Source organism: Setaria viridis, chromosome 5 (genome assembly GCF_005286985.2).
Source record: "Setaria viridis chromosome 5, Setaria_viridis_v4.0, whole genome shotgun sequence".
NCBI lineage: Eukaryota > Viridiplantae > Streptophyta > Magnoliopsida > Poales > Poaceae > Setaria > Setaria viridis.
In genome coordinates, this window is record NC_048267.2 from 37,568,556 (window position 1) to 37,592,861 (window position 24,306).

General features: G+C 39.7%; 1 protein-coding gene across 1 annotated transcript; it reads left to right on the forward strand.

The window, feature by feature from the left end:
* On the forward strand, positions 1–23,750 carry LOC117858633 (uncharacterized). Its single transcript, XM_034741745.2, has 44 exons — positions 1–277; positions 1,454–1,639; positions 2,110–2,199; positions 2,745–2,818; positions 2,895–3,050; positions 3,485–3,596; positions 3,718–3,773; positions 4,034–4,088; positions 4,176–4,232; positions 4,959–5,060; positions 5,653–5,733; positions 5,803–5,855; positions 6,540–6,609; positions 6,728–6,791; positions 6,897–7,045; positions 7,137–7,261; positions 7,355–7,412; positions 7,603–7,700; positions 8,559–8,643; positions 8,737–8,802; positions 8,888–8,947; positions 9,145–9,231; positions 9,423–9,597; positions 14,472–14,515; positions 14,594–14,725; positions 14,805–14,933; positions 15,005–15,057; positions 15,139–15,187; positions 15,883–15,941; positions 16,951–17,099; positions 17,183–17,316; positions 17,642–17,770; positions 17,858–17,943; positions 18,335–18,450; positions 18,540–18,652; positions 19,674–19,797; positions 19,876–19,994; positions 20,278–20,482; positions 20,581–20,752; positions 21,015–21,339; positions 21,474–21,613; positions 21,909–22,030; positions 22,249–22,450; positions 23,353–23,750. Exons 1-44 carry the CDS (start codon positions 173–175, stop codon positions 23,429–23,431), a joined length of 4,845 nt encoding a protein of 1,614 aa, XP_034597636.1. The 5' UTR covers positions 1–172; the 3' UTR covers positions 23,432–23,750.
* The last annotated feature ends 556 nt before the right edge of the window (positions 23,751–24,306 follow it).

Genomic DNA, 24,306 nt, shown 5'->3' on the forward strand with positions numbered 1-24,306 from the left:
CACACCTCGTCGTCGTCCCCCGTCTCACTCAGATCTCGCCAGGCCCGTCCCGCGCGGCCTCCCGCTTCCGATCCCCGCGAAAGCGCAGGCCAAACCCAAACCCTAACCCCTAGTCTCTCCATCGCTGCCCTGCCGGGCCTGAGGAGAGAGCAGGTCGGAGGCGGAAGCGGAGATGGCCTTCACGGCGGCGCTGGAGGCCGATCTGCGCGCGCTCTCCGCCGAGGCCCGCCGCCGCCACCCCGCTGTCAAGGACGCCGCCGAGCACGCTATACTTAAGGTCCGCCTCTCCCGACTTACGCGGTTACGCCCACCTTCACCAGTGATCATGACGCCGTCACCCATTCCGCGCGCTCGCCCGTTGCGGATCCATTTAGCGTCGGGAGTCGTCTCCGACCGTTTGGACGGGTATTTGGAATTTGGAAGTGGTCATTCACTCATTTGGCTTTGGTAACTGAGTTCTAATTTTGTCTGCTATAACAGCACGTTGTGAATTAGTGATATACTGATATGGGAGTAGGATTGCCCCAAATTTACTTAAACGGTTGGAACCTCTGTGTGGGATTCTAAATTTCTAGCTACAATTTGTGCTTCATGGTTAAGTGAGCTTAATGATTAGTGCTTAGACAAGTCTGTTCACTAGGTGGGTGCAGAATGTCTACAACGATGAATGGTTTTGGGTGGAGTTTGAGGCTTAAGTCGCTTTGATTCAGATCCTCGGAACTGATTTTGTGACTTGTCTATGGTTGGAGTGGAAAATCTCAAGCTCATGCCGAATGCACACCATTTCCATGGTTTTGCAGAAGCTTAAGCCCCATATGCCCAAAGAAGAATAAACCGCGTTGAGCTGGAGAAACTTCACTGGTTCCTTCAAGTTGAAGGGTTTATTACCTAGTATAGGCTAGTAGTCCTGTGTTCCGTGGCTCACGTGCAATTATAAACTTGGCTTTGATATTTGAAACTATATCCAATGGAGGATTACTGTTATAATTTCTGGTGCTCTTGAGAACTTCTATGTGTAAGGTTGGGTGTTTGCCCCCCTTATGTGTGTGTCAGCATGTGTCTAAAGAGTGTGACCACATCTTCATTGTCCAAATCATCAATTGTTCAAAGCTTAAGTACTCTTTTGTTAACGACAATATACTCTGGCGTAAGTTTGTTTAAACTTTTAGTTAGCATCTGATTGTATACTTGTACTTTGCCCTTGTGATGTTAGTATGATGGATGTAACCAATTATTGTCTTTATTCCATGACTATTTGGGAACATGTAGGGATAAGCTGAGCCTTTTATCTGTTTCCCGGACATGAGCATTTTTGGTTAAACATGTTTATTCTGCAGAAGGCTTGTAGTTTTTGACCTTCTATGCATTCTAAGTAGTGGTATATCATATATGGTGTAAATACTGTGCTACTTGTTCACTGATGAGACATATTTTCATTTTTTAAATCTTGAAGCTCCGATCTCTATCTGGCCCAAGTGAAATAGCTCAGAATGAAGATATAGTGCGGATGTTTCTGATGGCATGCAGTGTTAAATCAGTGAAGTTGAGTGTAATAGGACTATCCTGTTTGCAAAAGCTTATATCACACGGTGCTGTTGCATCATCTGCATTGAAGGAGATACTAGCGACTTTGAAGGATGTGAGTTCTTCTTTTCTTACTTGTTTTTGGATCCACAAATGTCTAACTGTTCGTTTCTATAAATGTAAAAAATCAGACCAATTCTGTGCTGTCTTTTGACTGTCATGCCATTTAGGAACTGAACCTATCTCAGTGGGTGCAGTTTGAGTCCTATTTGATTTGAATTTGGGTGCCTATTTCTTCTTATTTACAATGGCACCTAGTTTCTCCTAGGTTGGCTGTTTTTTTTTAACTGTCATGCCATTTACTGTTTTTCTGATTTGAGTTTAAGAATATGTTGTAGACACAATTTCAAACCTACATCTGTCAGACTAGAAGTTTATTGTAGCTGTTTATTTTTTCTGTACTAGAACTTTCTTTATGGTTTTCTTCTGTACATGTCTTTCATAAATTTTATTTTCATAATCATCTGTAGTTAGCTGCAACCTTGAACTCACAGTTTCTTAACTCTGGTGTTTGTTTCATCGCAGCACGCAGAGATGACAGATGAGATTGTTCAACTAAAGACTTTGCAAACCATGTTGATTCTCTTTCAATCACATCTACATCCTGAAAGTGAGGTATCAATTATCAGTGGTTATAATTTTATTTCTTTTGTGCGGAAGGCTTCTTATGCGTCATGTGTTTAGCTACATGTGGTTTAATTCGATACAACGCGTTAGAACATGCAAAGCCTATCTATCAAAATAGTAAACATAAGACATAAGTAATGAGCCAACGAGTCATCACCTCTTGTTACCAGTTCTGACTGTTGGGATGTGAGTTCCGAGATTTTTAATGTTTGAAAAAAGAGTGCATTCTTGTCTTTCAGTTGGCTCCAGAATGAATATTGTTAAGAAAGTTTCATTTTTGAACTAACCATCTCGTCCCAAACGTCATATATTTAAGAACGGAGGTAGTAACTTGTAACTTTTAAATCTGCGGGTAGGAGGCAGCATGTCTGTTTGCTACTTCTTGGGTTATGTTTGAATCTTGATTGTTTCTACTGGTTGTTCTTTGGAGCACGAAGTGTCATGCCATAAACGCCTTCTCAGGATCATAGTATTGTACTACTGTCACCATCAGTAGGCTTATCTTATCAGTAGATTGTTTATGTTTATTTCAGGAGAGCATGTCTCAAGCTCTTGGAATATGCCTTTACCTACTTGAAAGCAGTCGATCTTCTGACAGTGTCCGCAAGTAAGCTCATTGCATACTGTGTCTCTCTGATTCCAAGTCTTATTGTGATATCCTAAATCACATAATGTTCATTTAGTACGGCAGCAGCTACATTTAGACAAGCAGTGGCGTTGGTCTTTGATAATGTTATTCGTGCTGAATCACTTCCCTCCGGTAAAGCTTCTTCAGCAAGACTCAGTTCCCGTGTTAGCTCTGTTGCTGATAACGTCACTCATAGCTTCAGTCGCACACTGTAAGACTCTGTCTATTTCTTTATTGATTATGCATTAAGGCAACTTTCAACTGCTAGTTGACATTATGACAAAGCATGTAAACTTTAGCCCAAAATGCAAAACCCATACATTTTTACTCACGCAAATTTTTTACTCACTAAAACGGTTGCAGCCCATGTATGCTGCTAGATTCTTCTTAGATGATGCTTGAATTTTGCTTTGTTTATGTAGTTCTGCCATGGGCTTGTAGTTGACAATTTGACATGGACAATAATATGACAAGCTCTGCATTTTACTTGTATTTTTATGGCTTCCTCATTCTAGTTAGATTCGAAAAGGACTTTTATACCAAATACATGATAGGTACTGCAGGAATGTCAATGTTTTTTTTCTGTGTGTTGCTTTGCATTTCTTCTTTTTTTGCTCTATTGATTCAGATTGCTTTACATGACAGATCACTAGCAAGCAACTCTGGAGAGCCTACTATGAGGGAGAATTTGAGTGATGTTGGAAAGCTTGGACTTCGTCTGCTTGAAGACCTGACAGCTCTTGCTGCAGGTGGATCTGTATGTGCGAACGATTTCTGATAGCACCTTCTATTCTTCTGGAAATAAGGACATACAAAGTGTTTCCTTATCTTCTCTTCACATAATCCTGTGGGTGACTCCCGAATTTTTTTTCCTCTAGGCTACGTGGCTTCGTGTTCATTCGCTGCATAGGACATTCGCCCTTGACATACTTGAGTAAGCTCTCAAAGTGCCACAATGAAAATTTTTGTTATGCCTTCATTCGCTGGAATTTTGTCCATCACTTCTTATCATGTAATGACATGATGGGGTTGAGTTAAAAATTACTGATCCTCATGCTCTACCATAGTCGAGGGTCGAGTCTCGACTGCATATTTTGTGAAGAAGATGCATATAGAACAAATCCTATTTAAATGTTATGCAGAACATGTGCATATAGAACAATCTGAGCCTCACCTAGATATTTTTTGTTCCAGGTTTGTGCTATCCACATATGTTTCTATATTCCGGGCATTGTTATCTTACCAGCAGGTCTGTGTTCCTGTACAGCCTTTTATCTCTCCGTTTTTTTTAAAACTCATTGATTGATAACTTTGGAACGTCTTAATAATCTGCCAGGTCCTGCGTCATCAAATTTGCTCACTTCTCATGACTTCACTCCGCACTAATGTGGAGGTAGGTCCATTGAAATGAGGTGTTTGACTTTAATGATATGTTTAATTTGCAGTTTAAAATTCTGATTGCATCACCACAGTCACAACACAAACTTCATATACAGATGCATTATATAAATTTTGGTATATTCAGTATACGTTCACGTTTGCAACATTGTCATGTTTATCTTTACAAGTCACAAAGTTTATGTCATGTTTGTCTTTACAAGTCACAAAGTTTATGTGTTTCTTGGTACTTGATTTTTAAATTGTAGGTCACCATGTATTCTGTTCTCTGATTTTGGAACTCTGTATGCACGAAAAGTATGAATTAGGGCCGTAGTCTTTTGGTCACAGACTCTTAGTAGCTCATGCCCTTTAAACTAATAATAGGGCTAACAGTTGATCATTTTTGGCCAAATCAGAGGCTTGAGAGGTTTGGCATTAAAATAAATAGGTCCAAGAAGTAGGCCCTTCTAATGGCTTGGCTCTTTTCTACCTTACCTTATTCATGTGATCATCTTGTTTCTAATCCCTGTTTTGTGTTGCGAAGGCTTTTCAAGGGAACCTATTATTAATATCTAATTTTGGACATGACAAGTTGTTGAAAGCATCTTTAATGTGACTTTTAGTTGAAAATTATACTAGAATAACTACTGTTTTTCTAATAGATTCCACAACACAACACTAGAACACTGGCCATTAACAACTTCTTTGTCTGATCTGATTTCTTTTTCTTTTTCTTCAGCTTGAGGGTGAAGCAGGGGAGCCTTCTTTCCGCCGTTTAGTCCTACGTCTGGTTTCTCATGTCATCAGGCTCTACAGCTCTTCACTTGTTACTGAAAGTGAGGTATTGTTTTGCCGATTCTCATATGCATCCCAGTCCTGGTACTCATTATTTAATATTAGATTAATCATGGGACTGGCCAAATAGGTTGGATATGCTTGGGGATGCATCATATGCAATCTTAAAGTAGCAGAATAAGAACAAACAATCTCAAATCTTGTCCATTAGATTATATCCACATGAGGTAGATTAAGCACCATAAGTTAGCAGTATTTTCAAAAGATCTGAATCATTCAGTTAGATATGACTTTGTATGATGTCACTAATCAGCTTTAGTTCCCATCATCCAAAATTTGATTTACCAGTAGATTAGAGATTTCATTCTGCAATTTGGAGGGTAGTTCCTACAATTTGGACATGCAGGGGAACGGCGTACTTAGAAATACACAGCTTTCCCCCCTGATATGATTGACCATAATATCACATTTTTACATTACATGTAGTTTGAAATTGCTAGCTAGTCTACATGTAACACTTTGAACCAACTAATTTGGGATATGAAATAAGTAGTTCATTATTACATGAGTGCTCATGTTACTTTTAATTCATCCAGTTATTTTAGCCTACCTATGCTCTAAGTTGCTTCTGTTCACAGGTGTTCCTTAATATGCTTGTAAAAGTTACCCGTCAGGACTTACCATTATGGCATCAGATACTTGTTCTTGAAATTTTAAGGGTAAGTTTCCTTGGCTGCAATAGAAATTCGTGCTTCTTGATAATTAATCTTTTGCCATTTGTTTATCAGGGTTTTTGTGTAGAAGCCTGCACTCTGCGCTTGCTGTTTCAGACGTTTGACATGTATGTATTATATCCACAGTGCTATTCTTGAATGTCTCTTGATACGTTCATTTCTTCTTCTGGAGGCTTTCTAATCATGACTGTCTAGTAGGATAGAAATTTAGGATTTCCTTTCCTAGTGATCCATGTTTAAGATCGGTGCTGGAGAGCCATAAAGATATCTTTTTTTTCCTTTTTGGTTAGAATCGATAGATGGAAGCAATCCTGTAGAAGATAACACTGAGATAAAACATAATCAGTGAACATGGCACGCCATTTCTTATATTATAACTATTTACTTCTCAATCTTTATGAAAGGTGACGTATGAACTTAAGAAAGTTTTTTATCTATTAGGAATCAGTGTCGGAAATATAGTGTAGATATCTCTTTAAGTTATCTTATTTTCTCCTGGTGATTGGATGCACATAAACCTTGTCACAGGCTTTGAAGATTCTTATTTTGATAGCAGTAGTTGTATGCTTTTCATTCATGTGAAGAGTTATCTGTTGAGGGTTTCGATGAAAAAGCTCCCTGTTATATTTTATATTTTGCATTGTTGCTTCACCAGAAATTTCTTCTTGGAACTTATTAACAATACAGTATGCCACTTGGTTGTTGCTTTATGTATCTGGGCATAACATTAGTCCTTTATGTTTTTTGGGAGAACTTATGCATATATCTTTTTTCTTCTGTTAACAACACAGGAATCCTGTGAATACTAATGTCGTGGAGAACATAGTTAGAGCACTTGCTTTGGTGGTAGCTACTATTCAGGTGGTATTTGTTTCCTTGCTTCACTAGAATATCATCCTTATTAGTTACATGGTTTGATCTCATTTGATTTGAGAATTTTCCATTGTTATTCCTTTAACTAGAAATATTTCTTTTATAGGCCTCAGATTCAAGCGAAGAGACTCTAGCTGCTGTTGCTGGAATGTTCAGTAGTAAAGCTAAAGGTACTCTCTACAGTTTAACAAAGTCTGATGATAAGTTACTTCCTCTGATCTTGTTGTTTATTTACTCAGATTTTAACTACTGATATTGGCGATTATCATACACAGGGATTGAGTGGAGTATGGATAACGATGCATCAAATGCTGCTGTTTTGGTTGCTAGCGAAGCACATACCATCACTCTGGCCCTTGAAGGCCTCTTAGGTGTAGTTTTCACTATTGCAACTTTGACTGATGAAGCTCTCGATGTCGGTGAGGTAAGAACTAAGAGAACTGAGAAGAGACGATTCCTATGAATAAAATAATGAATCTGGGAATTTAAATTTATTATTTTTTGTTTCCTTTTAGCTTGAATCACCAAAATGTGAATCAAATAGTATGGAATGTAGTGGACAGCTGGCCCTTCTTTGTATGGCTATGGTCAATTCGACGTGGTTAACCATCCTTGACTCTCTTTCACTTATTTTGATGAGGTCAGCTCAATTTTTAAACTGACATTTACCTTCCTATAAATTACTATATGATATTTTTCCTGTTCTTATGGTTATGGGTAATCTAATTAACAGGTCACAGGGGGAAGCTATAATATTAGAGATATTGAAAGGATACCAGGCATTCACTCAGGTGATAATAGTGATCTGTTGATGTATCAAAACCTTTTGAAAATTTCCCTACTTGAGTCCACTTAGAGAATAACAGTATCCGTCCCATGATATGGCTTAAGGGCTACTGACCTTCTGTTGCTTTTCTGTTTTATCATTTCCCATCCTTTGTATTAACTGCTTTGACAATCAGAATGTGGGATGCATTTCAGGCTTGTGGAGTTCTCCGTGCTATAGAGCCCTTGAACTCTTTTCTAGCATCACTTTGCAAGTTTACAATCAATAACCCGAATGAAGGAGAGAAGAAAAGGTATTCCACTGGTGTTCTGTTTCCTAGAAGATTGGCATATAGCCAAATATCTTGTTTTTAGAATAGAATATATCATTTGCCTGCAGTCCCCTTCTCTTCTCTTCTAAGTTCCTATCGTTCTTTGTAATACGTGAGATGTGATGGGTATCATTGTAATAGGGTTGATTAGAAATACTGTATAAGCATATCTTAGTGATTTTACCTGCAATATTCATCGTATTGTAAATTCTAGCTTTATAATTTATCTATGGTACGTCCAATTAAGTTTCTATCATAAGCATGTGGTAGCGCTCAAATTTGCAGCTTTATCTGTTCTAAAAAGGGTTTTCTATCTTTTAAATTTTAAATTTTGGAAATTAAGAATTCGAAAAATGGAATTGTATTCTTTAGGATGTTGTATTGGCGGACTGACGTGAGATTTTTCAGGGCGTGCTTGGTAGGATGCTATAATTGGAGCTCCCTTTTTTTTAGATAGCTACAAGAATATTTGCACTCTTGTCTGTTGTATCAGGCATCACTACTGAATTTATAGAGGATAAGATTTTTGTTGCCTTTTTTACTTGTGGTAGTAGTATTGTGATGATTGATATGTCAAAAATGATAGGTGATAGCTAAAATGACTACTGTATAAAATACTAAACACAGATCTTGATGGTTGCTGGTCGGAATACACCTTTGCTAATGTTCAATTTACAGTTGTCTTAGTCCAAAATCTGGAGATTTGGGCATTTATATTTCATGCGATGACTTTATTTATACTGAATGCTTCAGTTGTGCCTAAAGTGTGCTGCATCTGCTATCCATGACCGTTGCGAAATTATTCACACCACTTCTTATTTTGTTCCATATCTATGCCAGCATCTTGCAGTCTCCTGGATCAAAGAAGTCAGAAACTACAATGGACCAGCGTGATGGTATTATTCTCACACCAAAAAATGTGCAGGCAAGTAGGAAACAACCGCAATATCTGTTACAGCTATATTATGATCCCTTGCTTTTTTCACATGTATTTACACTAGTTTCATTCTGAACCCAGGCACTAAGGACACTTTTTAATGTTGCACATCGATTACACAATATCCTTGGTCCTTCCTGGGTTCTGGTAAGCAGCAAGTTTGATTACCCTTTTTTTTAGAAAAATTGAGTTTCAGGAATTACTACTAGATCTCTTATCCTTGGAATTGTAGGTGTTGGAGACTCTTTCAGCACTTGATAGAGCTATTCATTCTCCACATGCTTCCACTCAGGTTACAGTCTTTTTTCTCCAGTTTACTCGTTATGTTTGTTGAGGAATTTGTGTTTTTTTTTTTTGAAAACTGGAATTTCTGTTATTCGCTACTCTTCTTTTCTGCTAACATTTTATTACCAGAAATGATACATTGTTTCCTGTGTCTAATTTATGTTAGTGCAATCATTTTGTTGACACTACCAGTTCCTCTCACAGGAAGTATCAGCTTCTGTTTCAAGACTTTCAAGAGACACATCTGGACAGTACAGTGACTTCCATATCCTCTCTTCTTTAAATTCTCAGGTCAGGAGGGAAACCTTTGTTTCTTGCTTCTTTCAGGTCTTTTTTGTTTCTGTTTTCATCTCTTAACTGCATTGCCCGCATGCTAGGGCATTTTGTTCCATTATTGGAGAGATTTGTTCGAAAGTTGCTGCTTTTCATGTTTCAACTACATCGTAATACTAAACTGCATTTTGTTTCTTTGTTGGAGGAAGCTGTTTGAAAGTTCAGCCTTGATGAACATAGCGGCAGTGAAATCACTTCTGTCTGCATTGCACCAATTGTCAAGTCAGCACATATCTGGAAGTTCTCAATTGTCAGGCCAGCAGATCGGGAGCATTTCATTTTCAGTGGAGCGCATGACATCGATACTTGTGAACAATCTGCATCGTGGGTGCTTTCTTTACTTGTAGATAAAATAACATGCATGAATCAAATATAATCTTTTATGCTTCAAACCAGAAGTTTGTGTTAGAGAAGAAGGGAAGAATAACCAGACTGCCCTCGTTCCATTCAATCTAGGGTTACAAGTATATAAAGTATGGGCCGAATGGGCCATAAGGCCAACATGGGCCAGAAAGGGATAAACATAAATCTGTACATATTAACAGCCCCCTCAACTAAAAGTGGCTGAGAAGAATCTAAATTAGACACATTTAGTTTGAGAATATGAAATTGATGTTGATCTCTAGTCTGGTGGCTTTAGATGAAGATGAAGCTCCATAGGAGTAGCAGCACACCGAGTGTCAGTGATGCCAGAACGAGCAAGCAAGTCTTGAATATACTTGGCTTGAGAGAGATAATAGCCATCAGTAGTGGAGGTAATTTCAATGCCCAGAAAATTGCTTATAAATTGTTCACAAAGGCGCTCTTTAACAAAGGTAATGTATTCTGAATCATCCCCAGTGATCAACTTGTCATCAACATATAGCAGAATTAAAGTGCGACCTCGTGGAGAGGTATGAACAAACAGAGCTGGATCATGGTCACTCGGAGTGAAACCTGCAGCAGTAACAACTGAACTGAACCGCTGAAACCAAGCTCTCGGTGCTTGCTTGAGACCATAAAGAGCACACCTAAGATGACAAACATATCCAGGAGGAACCTCAACTCCCGGTGGTGGATGCATATAGACATTCTCTTGCAGATCACCATGAAGAAAAGCATTCTTAACATCCATTTGAGAGATAGTCCATGAATGAATGGCAGCCACAGCAATAAGAGTACAGACTGTGGTCATATGAGCAACGGGAGCAAAAGTCTCCCCATAATCATGACCATAGGACTGTTGGAATCCCCGAGCAACTAACCGAGCCTTGTACCTCTCAATAGAGCCATCAGCTTTGGTTTTAACCTTGTATACCCACTTGCATGTGATGGGGACAACATCACGAGGCAATGGAACAACCTCCCAAGTACCTGTGTGTTGTAAAGCATGAAGTTCAGCAGACATGGCATCTTGCCAAACAGGAAGATGGACAGCTTCCTGATAAGAAGAAGGCTCACAAGCAGCTTTAGCAGTGGGAAAACCAAGTCGATCAGGGACAATAATAGTAGAACGATCCCTAAGGTTATATGGTGGAGAAGAAGGTGGTGTTGGGATAGGAGAAGAAGTATCGTCTAAAGAAGGACTAGAGGTATGAGAAGGAATACGGGCTCGACGAGAATAGTGAAAAGGAAAAGGTGTAACAGATGAAGGTTGTGAAGTTGGAACAGACAGTGGAGGTGGAGGTGTTGGATCAAGAGATGGAGCTGGTTCAAGTGGAATGGTAGAGGAATCAAGAGAAGATGGAACCGTGTCAAAAGAGGAAGGACATGGTGAACTAGATACAGGTGGCAAGAAAAGGAAGGAGAGGGACTCAACAGATGAGGAGGGTGGAGGAGTAGAAGAGTAAAAATATGGCTTATTTTCAAGAAAAGTGACATTACGAGAAATACGAATACGACGAGTGAAGGGTAATAACACTGATAACCCTTGTGCTCATAACTATAACCAAGAAAAACGCACTCAACTGATTGAGCTGTGAGCTTTGAGCATTCATGAGAAGGTAGAAGAACATAACACGTGCAACCAAAAACACGAAGGTGGGTATATCTAGGAGAAGACCCATGCAAGACTTCTCCAGGGCATTTGCCCTGAAGACAAGATGATGGCTGAAGATTGATGAGATATATAGCAGTAGATACAGCTTCAGCCCAAAAATGAGAAGGCGCAAAAGAGGAAATGAGAAGAGTTCGTGCAGTTTCAATGATATGACGATGCTTACGCTCAGCAATACCATTTTGAGCATGAGCACCAGGACAAGAGAGCTGAGGCAAGGTTCCTTCAGAAGAAAGAAGCTGACGGAAAGCATTAGAAAGATACTCTCCCCCAGAATCGGAACCATTTGAACAAAAGACTTGTAAATGGATAACAATTGAGACCGATGCTTCATGAAATAAATCCAGGTGTAGTGAGTATGAATATGACATAATACTTGTGGCCACCTTTGGAGGCAAAAGGAGCGGGTCCCCATAGATCAGAATGTACAAGAGCAAAAGGTTGAGTAGTTTTGGAGTCACTAGAGGGATAAGGAAGTTGAATCTGTTTCCCTAGTTTACAACCAGTACATTCAAAAGAGGGATCAATTGATACATGACCAAGAACACCTTGCTTGACTAAGGTAGACAGACGTGAGCCACACAAATGACCAAAGCGATGATGCCATTGAGGGAAAGCGGCCGCAATAGAAGCTGATGATGATGATGCAAAAGAAGGTGATGGCGGCAACCGAAGATGATCAAGGATGTAGAGACCTGATGAGCTTTTATGGCAACGGCCAGTACCAAGAAGTGCTCGGGTTTGCCGATCCTGAATAAAACAAGAGGTGGTATCAAATCCAATAACACAATTCATATCAGCTAGTTGGCCAACAGAAATAAGATTCATGGAAAGTTTTGGCACAAGAGAAACATCAGAAGCATCAAAATCAGAAGTGACAAGATTTCCCAGATGAGTAACTGTGCAAAAGTTACCATCAGCGGTCTGAACAGAACGAGAACGAGTATCAGCGATTGGCTGACAAGAATCCAAATGAGAGGAATCGGAAGTTATATGAAAAAAAGCTCCGGAATCCAACACCCAAAAACTAGTACCTGGGTGTGATGTGGAGGACAAGGAGCTAGCTGACATGTATGCACTGACTGGAGCAGAGGTGGTGCTGCTAGATTGCTGTTGGAACTGAGGTGCTGAGTGAAGTTGGAGCTGAGATGCTACTGCTTGCTGGAACTGAGGTGCTGTTGCTTGGAACTGTGGTGCAGCTACTGCTTGGGTGCTAGAAGCTGCAAGTAGCCCCTGGCATGAAGCAGCACACTTTGCTCGCATTTCAGCCAAGAGGTGAGGATACTTCTTGAAACACCGTTCATCTGGATGATTCGTCCTGCCACAGTGGATGCAAGGAGTCTTTGAGAGGTGGCTGGTGCTGCAACCGAAACAGACAGGTACGGTGCAGCTAGCACTGAATGCTGAGACACTGGTGCAGTAAGAGTTTTAAGGCGCGTCTCAGCCATGAGAGCAGATAGTGCTTCAGACAATGTAGGAAGAGTAGGTCTCCCCAAAAGCTGAACACGAATGGGTTCAAACTCAGACCGCAGACCCATCACAATGTCAAACATAGTATTCTGCTGATCATACTTGTCTGTCAGTCCAAGATGGGACACAATCCTTGCATAAGGGAGAAGGCTTGGGAACCATTGAATCAAGCTGGCATGGTATCTTAGTGAAGGCACTGTAATACTCCTCAACCGACATGTCCTGCTGTTGGAGATGATGAAGGTTCTGGCGAAGTGAATAGCGAAGGGCCGAGCTGCTTTGTTGATAGTGACCTTTCAGGTAGTCCCACATCTCTTTTGCAGTATTGTGATCCTCAAGACAGGAGCGAATGCTCAGATCCATACTCATGCAGATAGTTGCCATTACCCGATCATCAAGGTTCCAAGCTTTGACCTCTCTATCATTAGTGGCTGGTGGTGGGGCATCATTGAGATGTGAGGCAAGATCAGCAGATCGCAGCAGCATTTTGAGAGAGAAAGCCCATTCTCTGTAGTTTGATCCATTGAGCTTCACATCCATGACAGGAGCACCAAATGAAATGGGTGCAAGAGTGGTAGAAGGAGCAGCAGATGACCCCATGACAGTAAGAAGAGGGACGACGCTGATGTTGGAGAGGTGGACGCCACAGCAGCACAAACAGCAGCACGAACTCCCTCTGTTGCTGGTTAGACGGAGAGGAGAGGAGGGGCGGCGACTGAATCGGAGACGCAGACGTACAGGAGATGAGGAGCGGCACCTCAATCGGCGCTACAGAGAGGGAGGGGCGCTGCCTCGACCGGCGACGTAGAGGGTGAGGGTGCTGCCTCAATCCGCAACGCAGAGGGGAAGGGGCGCCGTCTCTACCGGTGACGCAGAGGCCGCGGGAACAGGCGGCGCAACGGAGGGAGAGCCGCAATCAGGCGACAGGGAGGGTGTGCCGCAGGATCCTTTCAGCAGCAGGCTCGCCGGCGAAGAGAAGCTTGCCGGCGGAGAGAGGCTGCAAGCGGTGGCGGTGTTGGGGAGAACCTGGGTCTGTTACCATGTTAGAGAAGAAGGGAAGAATAACCAGTCTGCCCTCGTTCCATTCAGTCTAGGGTTACAAGTATACAAAGTATGGGCCGAATGGGCCATAAGGCCAACATGGGCCAGAAAGGGATAAACATAAATCTGTACATATTAACAGTTTGATCAGGTGTAAATACTACAAAGATGTACTTTTCAACAGTGGCAACATGAGGTGGATCACATATAAATTTATACAGAATATGTATTTGCTAAACTGAACAGTTGAGTTTACTGGGTTTCTGCTTTTTGGATTTCAAAGGTTGAGCTTAATTTGCAGTTGGTAATTTGGTATCATCTGTATGTTTTTTCTGAGATGGGTATCATCTGTATTTTTGCTTGTGAGACATCTCATACTTGTCCATTCAGTGTCGCACTGCGGTCATAAAAATGCCTGTCAATCCATAGCATTGTTAGGATTATGCTGTTGCAATTTATTACTGCATGACATAGTTCATGTGAATGAATGAGCATTGGATTTAGGAAGATCAGATGGCTAGTGAACTTGATCATTCTTTACTGACTTACTGTGTAGTGTAATTAATGTGGAGCGTATTTAGGAGATAAATCTAACTGGCACCATAAATTTTTAGTTCTGCTACTGATTATTTATGTTATTTATCCTGTTCAGGAGTTGAACCGATATGGGATCAAATTGCTGCTCATCATCTTGAGGTAGCAGTATTATCCAGTGGTACTTTTCTTTTCGTTTATGTAACACTGTGATGATCTTGGTGATGGCAACACTTGCAGCTTGCCAATTGCTCCAATCCACAATTACGAAGTATGGCACTGGATTCATTGGATCAATCAATTTGTTCGGTAGTGGGTTCTGAAAAATTTCAGGGTATCAGTTCAGCACCTCATCAGTTTCAAGAAAGCCAAGTAAGGGTTCATTAATTTTACTCTGCTGTTTACTCTGCTGGTGTGATTTGTCTGACATATCTGCTCCTGTTCTTGCTAGATGGTCAATGAAAGTGAAACTGTATCATTTGAGTATGCAGTTTTATCTCCACTGGTGATCCTCTATTCCTCCAACAAGAATGTTGATGTTCAAATGGGTGCACTAAAGATTCTTTTGCATGTTCTCGAGGTACTTATTTTCTTGTATATGCTTTTCATTGTGGGCATCAGACAATATCTTCTTTACCCATTTTGTTTCAGAGACATGGAGAAAAGTTGTCATATAGCTGGCCCAGCATTCTTCATATGTTAAGGTATCACTGCTATTCATTCGTTCCATGGCATATGTTTTTATTTGACATTTACTGGTTGCTTACATACATCTTTTCTTCCAGGGCGGTTACTGATGCTTCAGAAAAAGATCTCATCTCCTTAGGCTTTCAGGTAAAATTACTAAATTACTCTTTGCTATGCTTAGCATAATATGATTTCTCTGGGAAGTTTCTGCCCTTGCATAGCTGCCCGGGCCTGTTATGTTTATGCATACGTTGGACTATGGAAGTTGAATTGATATAGCATGTTTATTGGATCTACTATAGCAATTGGCAGATAGATTACAGCTAACTCGCCCTCTCCTTGAGAGGCTCTGAGATTAGAGATAAACTACTGCTTAACTCAAACCATCGGGAGGTCCTGAACATATAGGACCCTCCCCTAACTAACTACCTAATATCCAGCCGGCTAATCTAATCTGGCAGCAAACAAACTAACCAAATCTTATCTAAGTGCTCCCTGACTTCTTGGCCTTCTCCCTGCGCCTGAACTTCCTTCCAAAGAAGGTGTCCATAACACGAATGTGACTATGGGACTACATTGCTCAACTCTAGAATGGAGGACCAAAGAAGCTTTTTTTTAAAGTATTGATAAACTAATGTGGTACAGTGGGAAACATTTATAAATTAACACCGATTTTCTTTATACTGGTCATTAAGTCAAACAAAAGGATAATAAATGTTGAGTGCTCATTTGTTTTTGGTGTTTTTTTAATGCAAGTGATGTACATCTTGATGCTTTGTTTCTAGCACATAAGTTGTACCATGCCCTTTAAACATGCTTCAACGTAACCATTTAATTTGCAGAGCATACGTGTAATAATGAACGAAGGACTGGCAACTATACCTGTACAATGCCTTGATGAGTAAGTCTCTCGAATCCACTGTTTTTGGTAATGTTTGCTCTTGCTATTATTCTCACTTTGTAGTATGGCCAAGGGATCTTGACTGGAGAGAGGCAGCAGAGGGCCGAGGTCAAGCCTCGACTGCTCTACGCTTGTTAGGGATTTGGGGGAGAGGCAATAGATTAATCTTGCTTAAGTTCTTCCTGATTACAAGCTGAGCTGTATATATAATGCTGGCAGATTACAAGTGCCCCTTTCTCAAGTAATATCTCTAACTAACCGAATTCCCTAACAACTCAAACCTCCTAATCGATTACAACTTAACTTATCTGCTAATGAATACTTAAACTAATCCTGCTAATATTGTTGCCTGTTGACTCTTCATTCTGTTGCCTCTGTTACCATATTGTGCTTGTGTTACTTGAGATGGGCACTTTATGCAGCCCTATGTGTCACCTCTGAACTAACAATTCTAAATTGGATTGCTTTCACATTAAACATTGTCTTTGGAGCTAGAATATCCATAGTACTCGAGACTGTTGAATATGCTGTGGGAGTCCGTCACTGTGGCTCTTGCCAGTTTAACTTGGTGATTTGCTGCTTATCATCCTTGCATGACTGATGTTGCCAATTGCTCCACTTTTTTATCATATAAAAGAACCCATCAACAGCTAGTGAATAACATCCTGATTTTTCTTTTCTTTCATAGATGGCATGTCTTGTTTTGTAAGACTAGTTGAAATGAAAGTAACATGCAATAAGAAAAGGAAACCTAAATTAAAGTATTTTAAGTCTCGGCTTCCTTACAATCTCATTGGAAGGTAGACCATAAAGTATGGATCTTATATAAATGAATATCACCAACATAAATCCTGAAGAATGATGATTCAGAAAATTTCATATGCTACACCTTAGGTCTTGTTTGTTTGGCCTGCAGCTTTTCATAAGCTTGTTTCTTAGGGCTTGTATATTTAATTTTATTTACTATTTATTGCAAATTTCTTTAACTTTCTTGTGCTAACAAATGCAGGTGCATTTTGGTAACTGGAGCATATGGTACCCAGAAAACTGAAATAAACATAAGTTTAACAGCAGTTGGCCTTTTGTGGACTGCTACTGATTTTGTTGTGAAGGGATTAATCAGCAACTCTGTTGAGCAAGCTAATCACATGAATGAAGGTGTGTGGTCACAACATATAAGTATACTTCCTCCTCCCTGATTTCGTATATCACAAATATGTAGCTCACCATTTGCTTTGCAGAGGCTCAGTTGGGCGCAACAATTATAGAGGCAAACATCAAGCAAGTTCCCCCAAAACAAGTTGTTGATTATAGTAAACTTTTCTTTTCAGTCTTTTCTGTCCTCCAGAAATTGGGTTCAGATGATCGTCCTGAGGTGCATCTTCTCAACATACCATTTGTTCTATGCACGAACACCTATGATATTGTCATAATTTTTTAGTAGCTCATTGAATGATTGGTGATCTCTGTATTAGTAATTCATGGTACCTTGGCATCCTCTATGTTTGCATCACATATACAATGCACACTTCCTTTTCCTATCATGAAAATAGTTTTAGTTTGATTTTTTTCTTGAAGAAAACAGTTTTGCCAAGGATGAATCATTTCCATTGGATATTGGGCAGGAACAAATTTTCTTATTGCCAATAGCTTTGTTATACAAACTTATGCCAAGTGTTTTTTTCCCTTCCGGTTTCAAGGTTCGGAACTCGGCTGTTAGGACTCTCTTTCAGACTCTCAGCACCCATGGCCAAAAGCTTTCTAAAAGTATGTGGGAGGATTGTCTGTGGTCATATGTTTTCCCTATGTTAGAGCATGTTTCCCACTTGGTAAGTAATGTCACAGTTAGGTAGCACATTTCATCTTTCCCATGAATATCCTCTGATGATAATTAGGGTAAACCTTTTTTTTTTCAGGCATCTACCTCATCTCGAGATGAGTGGCAAGGGAAGGAGCTAGGAACTCGGGCAGGCAAAGCTGTTCATATGCTTATCCATCACAGGTTTATATATTTTTTTCAGAGAACCATAAACAATAGGATTTGGCTATTAACTGAATATGAAACTACTGCTTATCAGAAAAGAAAGGGTTAAGTGCCGTGAGCTTTGTAACTTCAATAATTTATGATCCTCAACTTGATTAGTAATATACCTAGATACTAGCTATTAGCTTCTGGTATTCCCTGTTGGCCTAATTGCTCTGGCATCAAATAGCATCGAAGTCTTGATTTCTTTTTAAGCTTGCACGCCTTTCAAATCTTAAGTGTACAAATTACCTGCTGCGAGGATAAGAGATTTGAAGTCCAGGAATGAAAAAAAGTGTTTCTTCTCCTTGCTAATTGCCTACTCATGGAGTTACGTCAGTCCTTCTAACTGACTTCTTTGCTTTTGCAGTCGAAATACAGCACAAAAGCAATGGGATGAAACCATTGTCCTTGTACTAGGTGGTATTGCACGGCTTTTACGTTCTTTTTTCCCTTTCCTCCAGCAATTGAGCAAATTTTCTTCTGGTAAACTTTTCTTGCACTGCCTACCAACCTACCGTACATATGTCGTAATCTGTTATTAAATTTCAAGCATTGTATTGAAATATGTTCAGGTTGGGTGCTTTTACTTGATTTCATAAAAAATAGCATCTTAAATGGTAGCAAGGAGGTTGCTCTTGCTGCCATAAATTGCTTGCAGACATTTGTTGGCGCAAACTGTCCAAAGGTACTGTCCCCCACCCAACAATCTCTCCCTAGAATTTTTAATCCATACTTTTTATTTAGTCTGCCCTACAGGCCTGCTTGCTTTATTCACCATAAAAGTATCTGCTTATCTTTTATTGTTAGGGAGAATTCCTCCCATGTCATGCCAATTTCACTGCATTTTCCCTATTGTTTTTCTTTTTTAAGAAGTGTATGTGAACCAGCATCAATTTGTACACAAAAAAGCACAAAAAATTAATATGGGCCTTGGCCCAAAAGGTGCAATGGTGGTAAACAAGATAGCCAAGTCTAGAAACTCAAATCACCTTGCTTTTCGAAAAAAAAGAAGAAACTCAAATCACCTTTGATTTGTAGTTCAGTATAGTGCTCACGTTGTTTGAACTCTGTAACTTGTCTAGTTGTCTTAATTGAGCAAACTAACTTCAGAAATAACAAATTCACGATTTCTTGTAACTGTATTCAAGTATTGGCATACTAGCAAAAATTAACATGGGCCTTTGGTATTTCTTTCCCATTCAAGTCAAGAGGTTACCAATTTTAAAATTAACGGACAACTTTAGTCAAGATTAGGCAGTTTATTGTATGCTGGCACTAACCACCATCACTGGAATGCAATCTGTTAGGAAATGTTATCACCTGATAATAGATGAATTGACTTACAAGTTACAAGTGTGCTGGCTTCTTTTTTGTTTTTTATTATATCTGAACTTGATCTGTATTTTACTAGAAAAAGTATTAGTTATTACCTGAAAAGTGCTTATTATTACTGTAAGTGAGCCTAGCTCAACTGGTTAGGGTGGGAGGTGTGGTCGTGCACTCTAACCCACCCAGGTTCGAGTCCCCTCTTGCTCGAATTTGGGTGCCTATTTCTTCTTCTTAATGAAAAATCGCCTAGCTCCTCCTAGGTTGATCTAATTTTTTTGCTTGAAATTGCATGCATTGGACTGGCTGTATATTTCAGATATGATTTAGATAATAATGAAAGCATCATAAATACATGTTTCATGAATATATTTTTTCAGGGCAATCTGGAATCTTCGTATGTCAAATCTGTTCTTGATATTTATGAACTTGTTCTTCAAACTTCACCAAATTTTAAGAATGACTCCACTGAAAAAGTGAAGCAAGAGGTCCTCCGTGGTCTTGGTAATTTATGACTTCCTGTTGTTATCCTCCGAGCATCAGATACTGCAATGAGCTATTAACCGTGTTTCACTCCTGCAGGTGATCTTTACGTTCAAGCACAATCTCTATTTAATGATGACATGTATCTAAGGCTCATGGCTATTATGCATCTGATGATTAAGGCTACCATGACTCCTACTGATTATGACAGTGAACTGGTATGCCTGTGCATGCATAGTTTCATTGATATGTATTTTGCCAGAATACGCGGTGTAACCATATAAGTTTCTTGGAACATGCTTCTCATTCTACAGTTCTGGTTTTGTGTGAAAACTGGGCATGAAAATACAGCACTAAATAATCCTTAAATCTATTTTTCTTGTAGACAGTTTTTGGAACATGTTTATTTTTCGATGCTTTTATCCTGATATAACTTTCATACTTCAAATTGGGTTTGTCCAGTGTTGAATTTCTTGTCTCAATTAGTCTTTTATGCTTTAGGGTAGTATCCCTGCTGTACAACGAGGTATATTGGAAATCATTCCTATGCTACGCCCGACAGCTACACTGTCTTCCATGTGGGCGCCTCTCCTCCTTGAGCTATTATGCTATCTGAATGGGCAAGAAGGCCCCCTCCAGAAAAACAGTAAAAAAATACATGATCAGAATTCCGATGCACCAGTAGATGGTACAAAGCGTGCCCTCGGTAAGACATGTTATGATATCTCATGTGCAATGTTGCATAACCCGAGAAAATATATTTCTTATATTGAGTAATAAATGTGTAATTTACTATGGCTACAGTTGAACGAAGTAAGCTCAATGGCAGCGGTACGAAACTGGATAGTGCAGTGGGCTGTGGTTGGGGTCTTTTGTTTGTAGAAAAGCTTGTGCCAATCATTGTCAACCTTTTTCTGGAGGCTCCACCGAATGAAAGGTTTAGTGCCTCACCAGAAGTCATTCAAGGTCTTGGGAGGTAATTTCTTTTTATTTGATAACATAATGCGAAAGGCTTTGTTGTTGTTGTTGTTGTTGTTGTTGATAACATAATGCAAAAGTAAGAATACATTCACTTGTCAAGAAGGCTCTATGTTGTTGCAGAGCAGCAAAACTGTTTTATACTTCTTTTCGATTTTCCATGTTAAAAAGATTCATTTAAACAATCTAGATTTTAGATAATGAGTGCGTGAAATTATTATTGTGGTCCTCTATGCTGACTCTGAAAGTTGTGTACTTAGGTGCATGAATACAAGGAGAGACAACCCAAGGGGCACCCTTTGGAGAATATCTGCTGAATGCTTCAATCGTGTTGTGACAGATGAGGTGAGGCAGGACAATGCCGATTGCAGAAGTGATGTGAATTCATATAAACTTTCTAGAGCTCGTTTCTGGAAGGAGGTCGCGGACGTGTATGAAACCTTTCTTGTTGGTTCTTGTGGACGTGTGTTGTCATCAGATGTTCCTTCAGCTGATTCTATTACAGCTGATGAGACCCTTGAGATGAGTGTCCTCAGTGTCTTTGGAGATGATATTCTGAAATTGCAAAAGGATGCTCCAGTTGAGGTTAGTCGATAAGAAGTATCTGTTTACCTCTTGCAGCAGCACACGACACCTGCTAGTCCGTTGGCTTGAAACTCACTTTTCTCCTGACCTTGTAAATGCCCAACTGTGACCATCTGATGATCACATTCTTTCAGGTTTTGCAAAGGCTTGTGAACTGTCTTGATCGCTGTGCCTCACGAACAGGATCCCTCCCTGTTCAAACTGTTGGTCTTTTACCTTTGCACTGCAGCCGATTTTCGCTGAGCTGTTTGCAGATGATGTTTTCTTTATGCAGGTATAAGCACCGTGCAGTTCTATGTAAAATAGTATGTAGATCATGTTTAAATAGTTTGGCAGCATGCCTCATATTTGAAGAAGCATGCATATAACATGTGGGGGATTTGGGGAATGGGGATCTGTCAAAAAAGATACTGGGGTGGATGGTAGAGTCTTACATGCATCTAACTTTCCATTTCTCCTTTTTGTGGGCACTGCCTCTATTAGATATGGGGCATTGGGCAATGTTAATTTTTGCTGAAGCTGAACTGTGTAAATTGAGAACTCAATGTAGCTATTTTCTGTGGTTGCAGCTGTATAGCAAAGGCAAGCACATGTGCTGCAGCATCGGAAACCAGCAAAGTTTCAATTTCCATTCTTATGAAGCGGTGTGAGGTTATACTGGGGCAGTTTTTAGCAGACGAAAATGACCAAGGTATCTTCAAAATTCATATTTTTATTCTGGAGCTTAATTTTTCTTAATAATCCTGATGTTCAATAGTTATAGTTGAAGTTAATTTTACGAAAGAAAATAAGGCGGATTATGGGAGTGTGTGACTTTATATTCTTTGAAAACTATAATGTACATTATGAATATGCTTTATTTTATAAGTTTAAAACCCCATTGATCTTGTCATACTATTTCGTTTGCAGGAGAACATCCTTTGCCTAGTGTGAGAGTTGAGGAAACGATTTGTGTTCTTCAAGAGCTTGCTAGACTAATCATAGACATTGACGCAGCTAATGCTCTCAACATACCTACATATCTGAAAGAAGCTTTGGGGGAAAACAAATCCCATGGACGAGCTCATTTATTGTCTTTGCTTCCCACTTTCTCTGAGCTTGTTGTCTCAAGGTAAGAAAAAGGTTTCTGGTAATTCTTGGATTTTTGAGGCACAGCTGACAGCTTGTGGACCATGGCAGTGTTTTTAATGCCTAGGCCATTTATCATAGCCAGCAACTTGTGCTTTCCCATGCTGGACTAGAAAACTCTGATCACGTGACATGATGGAGGCCAAAACTTCTTGATCTTTTTTCCCCCTCCGTTTCTGTTTGTACTGACAATCAACATTTTAAAGTTGAAGTTTTTGTCCTCATACAATCCACATGCACAATAAGATAAACTCTAGAAAGTGTGGTGTAGATATTGAATATTAGGGACTTCACCATAATCTCTAAAATAAGGTATTGGCTAGCTTAAGTCATTTCTAATAATTGAGTGTAGATAGTTAGCATCCCGTCGCAAATTTGTTACAACTAAGTTAGTCCATGCACAATGGATAGTTGAACTAAACCGTGCATGTCTGTTGAGATACCTGCCTAATTTACTGTGCAAACTTGAACTATCTGCCACTGCTAACCTGTCAGTCCCATTCTTCAAAACCGTGGTTCCTCCTTGAATGTTCTGTTTGTTAACAAAAAAGCTGGTGTTGGATCTCTGTGAATACTTGTTCATTCCATTTTCCCCATCTGCGTCGATCTGCATGATCCTGCTCACTTTGGGACTCTAAAAGTAGAAAACCCCCACATTTTTTAGCATCAGGTTTGAAGCAATCAAAATTATTTCCAATATTGCATGTGACTTTTGTAAGCATAAATTTGATGTTGTGGCCACCATTAATTGAACTGGAAAGAACATGACACACTGCTGGAGTAGATAACTGTGTGTATGTTAGTGTTGGCTTTGGGTTTTTATGACCCAACTTTGCTTGTGGTAGTGTAACTTATTAATTGTTACTGTCCCTGCTGATCCATCAGAGAAGCTAGGGTGCGGGAGCTTGTACAAGTGCTGCTCAGGCTTATTTCCTCAGAGCTTGGACTACAACGTCTGACATAACAACTAAAGATGAGACTCTGTTTTCCATTCTGTCGTTGGATGAAAATCATATAGTTTTGTCAGTATTTTTCCCCTTCTCTTATATTTGATTTTGTATATCCATCTTGACAAGCAACTTAGTGCTTGTCACGTGTATCTAGGAACAGAGTTTGTATATGTAACATTTTGATGGGAAAATGTGGTGGCTGTTTCTGTAGTTTATAGCCCATTCTTTGGACCTTTCTGACGTAAGGAATACCTCTTCAGCCACTGATGTAAGATATGCCACTCCCTTGTACCTTTTTGACATGAATATAGGTTGGAGTTGTCTTCTTCCCCACGCGGACAGCCTTGCTAGTAAATTCAAGCTAAGGAGCTGTTTAAACTTGCATAGGATTTTCATTGTTCCTGTGTAAGTTATGACGTTTTTATTTGAGTACTGAACCAATTTAAGTGACGTATGGTGTATAACTTTTTTATTTGAAATTTCTCCAGTCCAGACACGTTAGGTAGTTTGTTTAAAGTTTTCTGCAACTGGACTGGGGAAAAACTCCGATCTTCAGTATATATGTTGTTTGAAATCTCTGCGTGGATCATTAGAATAAAAAAACGAATATATTTATTCACGTGGTTATAAGAGTTAAGAGTGATAATTAGTAGTATCAAAACAATAGCTGCTACTCCATGCACACCACAGGATGACTGATATCAAGTGCTAAGCAACCACTTGTACGCTTGCACGACTATCTTATTGGGACTTGTGAGTTGCGACAAGTGTCTCAGCTGGGCCTTGGTCCCTCTTGCTCTCCTTGTCTCGTATAGATCGAGATGTATAAGGTAGTTAAAAACCAAACAACAATGTTCGTTTTTTGTGAGTTCTCTTGTCATCTTTGTAG

Bases quoted from the DNA above. Each gene is read 5' to 3' on its own strand.
- LOC117858633 (XM_034741745.2), top strand. From the start codon at position 173: ATGGCCTTCACGGCGGCGCTGGAGGCCGATCTGCGCGCGCTCTCCGCC. The intron at 7,046-7,136 runs GTAAGAACTAAG...GTTTCCTTTTAG, and splicing joins AAGCTCTCGATGTCGGTGAG to CTTGAATCACCAAAATGTGA. The intron at 8,644-8,736 runs GCAAGTAGGAAA...TTCTGAACCCAG, and splicing joins TCACACCAAAAAATGTGCAG to GCACTAAGGACACTTTTTAA.